Below are 10,776 nucleotides of genomic sequence, written 5' to 3' on the forward strand. Positions count from 1 at the left end.
TCACATGAGTATCTAACTTTCTCTGCTGGAGAGTAGCTAAAGGCTGCTTTCTCTACCACATGTGCTGCCCTTCAGTAGATATTTCCAGTAGGACTCTTGGGAATAAACAGTTTTTAACCTTTCTACTGCAGAACTATTATCTGATTACACATCCAGGCATTCATGCCATTTGCTGGGTCTACCTAGAATAGCAACCTTATAGTTCACATGGGGGACAGCCTACTGAGACAACTTCTCCACCACCACCACCTCTTCCATGGTATCAGCTGTCCCATCATGATACCCAAGGCTTGTTTGTCTATACTGTAGGAACAGTGCTGTTTCCCTCTCCAATTGCGACAGGGACCACAAACACAACTGACAGCTAAAGCCTGTCCTTGAGGAGCATGACCATTCTACTCGCAACCATGTCTGTGGAATTCAGCTACTCATAACTTGGAGAACTGAGCTTGGATCATGGGGTTTTTCTGCCGCAAAATCAGCGCAAAGATGGCTTAAAAATGGAAAATAAACCCCCATTTATTATATACACAAGTACTTTTAATGAGACCCCAAATTAATTTTGAAATGTGCTGTCATATTTCACAGATGCAAGACATTCTGAAATAGCTGAGATCAAACTTGAGCGCACATTACTGGCTTCATCTTAAAACATTGTGCATTTTGCTTATTCAACAAATTAGATGATCCTCTTCTACCCAAAACTTTTCAAGCCAATACCATCATCTTGTTTTCGAGCTATGATATCCCAGTACAAGTCACAATATCTTTAAGTTGGTTAGTACAGACCACACGGTAGAAATTTAGGAGAGGAAATACAACATTTCTTAAAGAAATCAAAGCTGATTACAAGAGGATCACATATCACTATGAAATTACACTATCTTCCACAAAAAAAAAAAACCTTTCTAATAATAGCATAAAAGTCCATTTTTTCAGAAGAGCATACATAAAATAACGTTGGTACATTTCAAAAGACTTTGTTGTCTTATCTCTCTAGCAATACTCCAATACAGGTTAAGACTTGTTCATAAAGAGATCGATCGCAGGCATGTAGCAAACATTAAAAAGGCATGCCAAGTAAAAAAAAAAATCTCAAAAGATTTGTAACATAAACTGAAAACAGTAGGCATGAAGCATCTGTACAGCACACATAAAACAACGATGTCATTCTTCCCTTATTCATCTCAAGACCTTTTGATCTTGCAACTGGAGAGTAACCTTCATCTTGCCACGCATGGGGAACAAGTTCCTAACTAAACTGAGTATAGATGTATGGAGAGTCTTAGGAGGAATGCAGATTCTTAATACTTAAATACACATGACCCTCTAAGACCACTTCTATTTTCCTAGTGGCAGTAGCACACTACTTAGAGGAACACTCAGTGACACTAATCAACACTGAATACACCAAAAGTTACAGTAACCCCTTCTGTGTCTCGAAGCAGTCTACAAAAAGGCCTCCCCGCATTCTTTAACTGCCTAAATAACAATCTTGCATGTACTTTCACATAGTAAGAGGAACTACTGAGCCACTTTAAACAAGGGTTCCTGTACCCTACCGCTTTCCAGGATTAATGAAAAGATAACTGCTGACTGGAACTCAAGGTACATATGTCTGTATGCATCTTTAGGGCAACTGCATACCAACCACAAGCAGGACCGCAGAATAGGACAAAATTCAGAGCTCTGCTTCATTGTTATTTTTTCAAATATTTAAAACTAAAGCTTCAACAACTCTTCATAATTTTAAGTTTTACAATGGCTTTAGATTATATTTAGCACCTTAAATGCCAAGCTCTCAATGAACTTTAAAAATCCTAATTAAAGACACAGAAACAGAAGTAATAATGTTATAGAGGTCTTGCAGTCAAGGTGAATCTAAGTTAATAAGAACAGACTTAAAATATAAACTTATTTCCTAAGGTGGTTTTTTCTGTGGTGATCCCTCCACCATCTCCAAAATCTTCTCCAGAACAAAATGCTTTTCATTTAGGCTGTGCAAGAATCTAGTGCAGGAAGTAAGGTTTAAGCAAAGCCACTGAACCACACACGATACAGGCACTGTTCTTTTCAAAGGTTCTTTCACTTGAGAAAATTATTGCTCATCTGCCCGTATTTGTGTTCTTCAGTCATCACAAACACATGGTCAGATTTAGCAGACCACAGGTGAAGGTCAAGTGTCTGATAATCCACACAACAGGAAGAAGTATGCCACTTACAGACTTAAATTACTACATCTCATCTTCTACAAACAAGGACTGCTACCACCAATTTGGAAGCTATGGTTTCATTTTTCAAAGCTGCATGAAGTAGCTGGAGGCTCTGAACAGACAATGGAATGAATTTATTTACGCAACACCTTACTCCAGTGTTATCGGCTAAAAGAATCAGCTACAACAGCCTAATATAACTATGCACAGCAAGGCTGTGAATTTGAAACAGCAGTTCCTACATCCAATTGCAGCTTGTGGTTAAGCCTAGGTATCACTAAGAAGGCAATCTTCATTTGGAGATCTAAGACAGAGACTTCACAGTATTCCAACAAAAAGAAGCCACCACTCTTTGCAGTCTAAGGTTGCCTGGTCTCAAGTCCTACTACTGGGTGTTAAAAGTGTTTTCTGTTATTAGCTCCCTGTTACTGCCTCAACAATTATGGGTCACATCCTTCACCATTTTTTAACCTATTTTGGAATACATGGAAAGATTGAAATCTGCCTTCACTGTGAAAAGAGATTTTTATGGCAGTAATTTAAACAGTTCTCTTCCTGAAGTCTTTCATGGTTTTCAGCATTCTTGAAATACGGATATATAGTCCAAGTAGGCTGAGCTTTGGCAAAGAAGTTTCAGCATAAGATGATGAAACATGAAATTGTTGAAGCCTTTCGTCTAGAACATGCAAAGAGGATCGGGCTTCTAACAAGGCCGGTTACAATCTTATTGAGACACTGTTATATTTTAAAATACTTCAAGGACAAAAATTTCAGCTTTCCTTCTAGAAAGATTGTTTGTTGCCATAACAAATCTCATCTATTTAAACTTCAAATGTGTTACTCCTTATTCCCCCTCCTTTTTAATTTTGCCCTTCAAAGGTCAAAACACAAGCAGCTCCTCTAGAGCATAAAAACAAAGCCACCTATCCACTGCAAGGTTCCCGCTATCAGAAAGGACTTCCAAATGACAAGGAAGAACACAAAGGTTTTTCTTGTTTATTCCAAGCAGAATGACTATGGAGAAATGACTCAAGCTTAGGTAGCAAAAGTTAATGGATGCCATCTGAAATGAAGACTGACTCAGTAACACATGAGACTTGCTAATCATTTGTTAATCTCCAATTCAAAGCCCACTAGAAGTACTCCAGTAATACCAGTGAAATAGGAGAAGATACTGCTTGTTTTTCCTCTTGGGCAGAACAAGCTTTAAACGAGAACATCAGTTCTTCTGGCATTTGATAAAATGAAAATCACTAAGTGATATGTACCCCCAAAGGACAAATTACTTCATCATCTATGAATCAGGACTAGGTAATCTTGCAGTACAACGATTTTATTCTGCTCATGTGCAAGACTTGCATAAGACTTATTCTTTGGATTTTCATTCTGCGTGCTGATACTTCATGTTTTGCAGGAGGCTTTCCCTCCTCTTCCTCCTGAAGACATTATACATTAACAGCATACGATCTTCTGGAACATCATTTTTCTGGAACAGTTAAGATCTGTAACACCAAGCAGAATTTATGGAGATTGAGAGACTGGAGACTGGATGCTTACAGGTTCAATTGTCTACACCAGACAGAGAAAGAAAATGTCACATGAATGCTCTGCAATGCTCCCGTAATTGTTGTTAGTGCCATAAATGTTCACATCTGAATTCAGAAATCTTAAGGAAAAAAAGAAAACGTTCAAGTGAGTTAACATTGAGCATTTCTGTTTAGAAGGGCAAGTCTGAACAGGAAACAAAGAATAGGCACAGGTGATATTCAGTAATATAGTTTTGCCTATTCTTGATGTTTACATAGGTAGTCATCAGGTTTTTTTTCCTGAAAGTTATTAAGTCTTAACAGTCAAGAAACGTCTCCTTCTTCCTTTCCAGACAATACGCGATATTACAAGAAGTTTTTTTAACTTTTCCCAATATTCTTATGGTATCCCAGCTCAGCATGTCTTTTCAGAGAAAATTTCCATGTCTATCTCACAAGGAAGATAAGATCTGCACATTTCACCAATGAAGTAATTTCATTCTGTAAAGAGACAGATCTTAAAAGCAGAATACTAAATGCCTACAGCTAACTAAAACTAGATGAAAAGCAATACAAACCTATTGTAACTTCACCGCAGTGAGTTAATTGCCTGCTAGAAAAGCAGACTAAATGAGCTTTCTGTATTTACACCCAAACCCCATTACAAAACCCTCCATATTAACCATTTGTCGCAGCAAAACTTTTCACACCAGGGGGAAGAAAAAAAAAAAAAAAAAGGTTAAGTGTAGAGCCTGTTCCCTTCCTTACTTCTGCAGCTAACACTACCAGCTAATTAAAGCACTCTGCCTTGCCAACATTAAATGCACAGTAGTCATGGCAGAAGCCAACTCTTGTCTCTCCCCTTCACTCAGTGACAGAAGACATAGAAAATCCCATGCACTTCCTTCCAGCGTTTTGGGAGTACTATGTTAGACGTAGATGTTTGACATGTTCTCAGCAATAGCAGCCTTAAGGAGTTCAGCTTTTTTTAGTCCTACTATGCTTAACACTAATATTTCATAGTCACTGCAGTAAATTTTAGAGAAGATCTAGTTACTTACTCAGCAAATAATTAATGTCTTATCATGCTGCTACTAAGATACACCTACACAAAAGACTTTAAAGCTCTAGTCTTACAGCTACTGGGTAAGATCACATCAAGCTGATCTACTGATCAATTAGCTAATATTTCATCTTGTAGTTTTTCCAATTTATTCAATGAGCAGTGAGCTACACTTGTCACAAAACATTTTAGCCATTCTTTAGTAAGGCTGCTGTGCTAGTTTAAAACTTAAGCTAAAGCATTTCAGATATCCCAGAAAATATATGAATAAACTTTTATTTCTAAGCAACAACACACACTATTTTAATTCAACCCACACATTTAAATCAGGTGGAGAGCAGTAAACTGAACAATCACCACTAAAACACTTCCATTGGAAATGTGCTGAAGTTCAGAAGTGTCTTCATTACCACCTTACTGAAGTTTTCTTATGTGTTTCTAGTGTACACACCACATGTTTCACGCAGTCATGCAAATCTGAATCAACTTTTAAACGTTCAGGTAACAGGGAAGTCCATTCACTGCAAAGATTCATTTTTCACAGAAGAGTCAGGCTAGGTAAGACCAAATACTGCAGGGTTCTTCAAGAGAGTACCGGTATTTTAGAAACCATGAACTTTCAGTTGTTCTTCCTTGACAATGCCAATCTAAAGGAAAAAAGCAACACGTTTCAGTAAAGCTTACATGCTTAGGATATTACAGTGATATCAAGTTACCACAATCTTATACTTCAGTTAAAGAAACTGCAATATAGTATATACTCAATAAAGCAGCTTTCTAGTTTCCAAAATGCTTCCAGACCAAACAGGAGAATTAACTACACAAAAAGAAAGAAAATCTTATCAGACATCTGCTTTGTTCTGTAGTCCTAGCACTTACTCTGTGACAGTGTAACATTTCTACACAGTGTAGAAACACAGTGTAACATTTCTCCATAGTGTTTTCAGTCTCAAAAATTATGGTTTGCATCAAACACTTGATTTACAAATGAAGAACTCAAGTTGCACTGCCAGAGAACACGTGGTATGTTGTAGCAGGGTAAACAGATTCTACAGTGCTTTGATTCTTACTGGAGTTTTACTCTCATTCTGCAAGTGTCAGTTTACTTTTTGTCTGAAAATACAAAGGAACTATAGTGGACATCTTTAGCTGGTTAATCAGTGCCACCTGTCACTATTACTTCCAGAAAGGTTTAGATATTTATCCACAGTCCCTCACCTCCAAGAGGAATTGGCAAATGTTCTTCCTCTGGTCACCTTGAAGCTGGATAACTTCACCGTATTCAGGATGTTCAATAACAGTACCATTACAAGCAAATTTCTAAAGAGAAACGTTCATATTGTAAGGCATCTGATGTACATTATGATTTTGCTTAGTAAGTCTTTTCAGCAGAATTTTGTCACAGAAGCTGCTTACTAAATTCTGATGCCAAGCAAGGCAAAAGCTAAATCTATTTTACACTGGTTTTGAGAGCAAATGGAGTATATCTGCTGATGCGTACAGACACAAACTAAACTGCTGATGGTAAATTCAGGCAAAGACAGGATTAGCTACTGTGCAGAAGGAACCAGCCAATGCTTATTGAAGGAAAGGAAAACAAAGTCATAAGATACAGCCTTTCAACTCCACACTATTTTAAAATAAATATTTTCATCCTGGAAAAACTCAGGATCTCTATTTCTACAGCAACCCAGCTATGACAGAAGCAGGAATGCAAAAACAGTTCTACTTTAAACCAATTTTATTCTTCACATCAACAAAGCCAGATATCTGTGAAATTTTAATGAAACATTCAGAATATATTTTATTTACTTCTTTATACAATAGAAATATTTAACTTCTTAGCAAAAATCAGTGTCACTGGACACCGACTGGTGTTTTGAGAAAGACAGGGGAAGGAACAACCCGAATATGGAAGTGATGTGCACTGTCAAGAATGAAATAAAACAAATATTCTCTTAGTATTAAAAGCTATCATATTCCTTTATGTATCAACTTTATTATTAAATCAAATCAGTAAGTTCACCTTTTTGAAAGCTTTCACAAGTTTCTTCTTGTCATAATCATCTGCAATTCCTTGAACAGTTGTCAGCGTCTTTCTTCCGTTTCGTTGCTGGATCCTTATATGAATGTAATCCTCAGTCCCCGCCGGGAGTAAGTCGTCGCCCTTTGTTGCATCAGCAAAGGGGTCTGCAGGAAGAAGATGATTCATGTAATTCCCATGAAGGAAAACACCCACACTCAAAAACTAACAGCTAAGTTTCTCCCTTTACTAAGAGCTTTATTTACAGGATAATCTTGCTGTTTTCTCCCTGTTTAAAAATACACTGTTAAAATCAGAATGCTTTTTTCTACAGCTGTTTTAAGTCTCACTAGCCTACTAACTCAGCATAACGCTCTCGTGCATCCAGTTTCTCAACACCTTCCTGGATATAAACAATTTTCAGCTACAGTGTCAATTTACTGCACTATTTCTTGCAAACTGTAAATCCTGAAGCTCTGAACCTGAAAACAGGTTCTGACAGAACATCAGGTGCATGCAAGTTTTTGACAGCCACATGCATTTTAAGTGAAATATGGAAGTAATATCTTTTATCAGATCAACTGATAAATACAGAAAAATATAAAAGCTCTTGTACACACACTCCTTTACAGGTCCCGAACAGAAGCCTTCTACCATGACAACTACCACACTACCAGCATTTTAAGGCACAAGTGTAATTCTTGGCTATTAATGTAAACAAAACAGGGCAACAGATGTCAGAGGCTGCCTGTAAACCAGCACACCTCTGCCAATCAGTAGTTTTAGGCAAGAACCATAACAAAGTACATTTAGGCTTTGACTGCAGAAAGGTCAGTTCTCAAATTCTTCCAAGCTTAAATTTACCTAGCACAAGTAAAATAGGAAGGCATTTAGCAAGAAGGGGTTCCAGGTTATGCTTATTCTCTGTTCTCCACAAAAACATATTTAACACTCAATCTATCAAGAGATTTGATAGTCCTACAAGGTTCCTAATCAGTAGCTCCAAAAAAATCTTGAAGCATGAAGTACCTTAAATATTTCTTTAAAAATCGAACCACAAGTAATTTTTTGATACTAGCCAGAATATTGAAAAGTCCAATCTTCAGGAAGCGTAGGTTCAATGTAGGTTCACACAAGCTACAATTCCCCAAACTTCCATCCAAAACCAAAACCTAAAAACACTGATCAAGTTTTGCCATCCACTCAAAACAAATGCCCCAAAAGAGTAAAACTTCAGCAGAAACAGAAACAGAAGTAGTTCAGCTGCAGGCCAAACGACCCTTCTAGAAATAAGAATGACAAGAGCATTGAAGGCTCTGCAAGCATTGTGAGGATGCAAGCACCACAGGAAAGAAGTACAGCACTGGGAAGACTGACTGACTTAATTTCTGCTAACACATTTGTTAAAACATGCTGAATTTCACTGTGCCCCACAGCTTGCAGGGCAAACACTAATTAAAAAAAATCAGTCAAAGAAAAGGTGAAAGAAAAAGGGTGCTCAGGCATGAGGATCATTTGGCCGAGTTTAGGATTCTATGCTGGAGCTAAACCAGCGCTGTAGGTGTTAACACTGGATTACTTCAAACGAATCCTTTGGGCAGCACCTTCCTAAGCATAGGATCAGCTCCCAAATAGTGATTAACATAACCTGCTCATATGGCTTATACATGCAGAAGACTAGAGACAAAACCGAAACCAAAAGCCTGACGACATTATCGCACAAAGTCTTAACTTGCTCCCTTCTGTTGCCTATAGATAAGGAAGTTGGAGAACCACGGTCCAGCACGGTAAACTTCCCTGGTAATACAAGAGAAACGACCTATCATCTGTTTAGTTCGATCTATAGAAAAAATACCCTTTGTAGGGCATATATCAAATTTTGGGACATCCGTAAGGATAAGACAAGGCAGCAAATCAACAAGCAATTGGAACTGAGGAGATGATTCCCTTCCTTAGCAAGGGATACAAACCCTAGACTCGCTCTGCCCACAAAGATTACAACTTTGGGACTGCGGAGTTGACAGAAAAGCCCGGTTTGGGGAGCTACCAGACATTCGGGCTGTCAGAGCACAGCATCTCCTACAGGAGCAGAAAGGGAACAGAGACCCGGCGTCTCTCCGCTGCACACGCAGCGCTCGGCCCGGGGCCGCCACCACGGGAGGACGACGACGAGCCGCCGTAGCTGCCTTCAGGGGGGACCGCGGGCAGCGCCGGGGATGGCAACACCCACCCGCAACGGTGACAATGTCACCGCGGCGGGGTGGGGGCGCGGGAAACCCCAGGAAAGCGGGGGCAGGATGGGGCCGGGGAGGGCGGCAGGGACGAGGGCGGGAGGCTGCGGCGGCCACAGCCCCTGGGTGGGTCTGCCGCGGGTAGGGGGGAACCGGGGGTCTGCCTGCGGTACAAGGGGGTGGCGGAGTGCCGGCCGGCGGCGGCTCTTACCGAAGGACTGGAGGTTCTGGATAGATGACATGCGACTCTGCGGCGGGAGGCTGGAGCAGCGGGGAAAAGGCCGCGGCTAGGTCCGCTCGGGTCACGTCTCCGGCTCCGCAGTGCCAGCGGGGGCGGGGAGCGGGGCGGGGAAGGAGCGGGGAGGGAGGGGAGGAAAGGGATGAAGGGAGGGATAACAAAAGCAGAGGGAGGAGGCGAATCTGAGAGGGAGGGAAGGGGGAGAGAGGAAGGAGTAAAAGGAAGAGAAAGTGCAAAGAGAAATAAAAAGGAGTAGGCACCCCCCGGCGCACCACCGCTCACAGGCGGCCGCCCTTCTTACAAAATGGCGGCTGGCCCGGGCCGCCCCAGGCACGTGATGGCCGCCGGCGGCGCTCCCGTGCTGTTTCACGGGAAGGAGAGTGCTCCCGCCCCGGGGCCACGAAGCGCCCGGCCCCGCGCCGAGCCCAAGGAGTACAGAGCCCAGAGCGCGCCTCGGGGCGGCCGCGGGAGCAGGCGGCGGGGCTTGGGCGCTACCTCGGGGTCGGGCCGTGTGTTAGCGCATCGCGGCTTTTCCCCCCGGGGGCAACAGCCAGCTGACAATCAGCAGCTCAGGAGGCCAGTTCCCCACAGGAGGGGCACCAAAAGCAGTGCTGGCGGGTCGCTGAAGCCCTTTGTTCTCCAGGCTGCTTGCCCCGGACCTCAGCACCCTGCTGGTGTGCCTTTCGTTTGGGTGGTGATGTTTCCTGGTATCCTTGCGTGTTCGCAAGCTAACTGGAATTCCAGGCTAACTCCCAAGAAGTTGGAAGAGTGCTTCCCCCTTTCCCACTCAAACACGTTGGAAAAAAGCCCTCAGGCCTATCTCGCTGGACAAAACGCCATTCAACACACGTTAATATATGGGGGGAGGCAGTTAGCAGCCCACATCTCCCCCTTTGTGCATGGGTATGCATGCTCACCCTTCCCTTCAGCTGGGCACTGCACCGAGGTGGAGCTGCTGCATTCCCCGCACCCTGCATACCCACATGGCTGGCTGCATGGCCCCACAGGAGACCCCGTTTGACAGCTGCCCAGTGATTGATAGCCATTCACGTGTGTGGAGGATATAAGTGGTGTTGGGGCTGCAATGCTAAAGGTTTGCTTTTAAAGGTGTGCTTGTGTTACAAAACTTGCTAGTCCTCAAGAAGTGATTAATGGCTTTGCAGATGGACCTAGTTGCATTGGCACAACTGTCAGAACCTGGTTTTTTTTTGTTTGGGTTTTTTGTTTTGTTTTGGTTTGGTTTTTTTGGCTTTTATACTAAGCTTCAGCCTGCTTAAATCAAAGGGATATTTCTCGTCTGTGATCCAAGGCCTGGATCAGCACTGCAGTAGTTTTATGAATGTCAGCATGCATTGGTCTAAGAAAGTTTCTGGTCCTGGCACTTGCAAGGAAGCTTTTCTTTTTCCCTTGGGGAAAGCACGGCCATTTGCCATGGTACAAAGTCCCTGCTCACCCTTTGCTACCATTGCTGGTGAAGCCTTC

The 10,776-nt window shown here is 41.9% G+C and overlaps 1 protein-coding gene across 2 annotated transcripts; it reads right to left on the reverse strand.

Moving 5' to 3' along the window:
• Positions 1 to 498: 498 nt before the first annotated feature.
• EIF1B (eukaryotic translation initiation factor 1B) lies at positions 499 to 9,612 on the reverse strand. 2 transcript variants are annotated; one of them, XR_012659009.1, is made up of 5 exons: positions 9,268 to 9,612; positions 6,829 to 6,992; positions 6,021 to 6,122; positions 5,254 to 5,449; positions 499 to 3,715 (listed from the first exon to the last, which is right to left on the reverse strand). XR_012659009.1 is itself a non-coding variant. In XM_075083482.1 (4 exons), exons 1-4 carry the CDS (start codon positions 9,296 to 9,298, stop codon positions 5,405 to 5,407), a joined length of 342 nt encoding a protein of 113 aa, XP_074939583.1. In that variant the 5' UTR covers positions 9,299 to 9,612; the 3' UTR covers positions 499 to 5,404. The 2 variants fall into 2 exon arrangements, 1 of the variants encoding a protein (XP_074939583.1); XM_075083482.1 differs by having other exon boundaries at positions 499 to 5,449.
• Between the last annotated feature and the right edge of the window lie 1,164 nt (positions 9,613 to 10,776).

Source organism: Phalacrocorax aristotelis, chromosome 2 (genome assembly GCF_949628215.1).
Source record: "Phalacrocorax aristotelis chromosome 2, bGulAri2.1, whole genome shotgun sequence".
In the NCBI taxonomy this organism is placed as follows: domain Eukaryota; kingdom Metazoa; phylum Chordata; class Aves; order Suliformes; family Phalacrocoracidae; genus Phalacrocorax; species Phalacrocorax aristotelis.

Excerpts from the sequence above, each read along its gene's own strand:
- EIF1B (XM_075083482.1), bottom strand. The coding sequence starts at position 9,298 with ATGTCATCTATCCAGAACCTCCAGTCCTTCG. Across the intron at positions 6,993-9,267 it reads CCAGAACCTCCAGTCCTTCG|ACCCCTTTGCTGATGCAACA; the intron begins GTAAGAGCCGCC and ends TTCTTCCTGCAG. Across the intron at positions 6,123-6,828 it reads TTGTGAAAGCTTTCAAAAAG|AAATTTGCTTGTAATGGTAC; the intron begins GTGAACTTACTG and ends GTTTCTCTTTAG.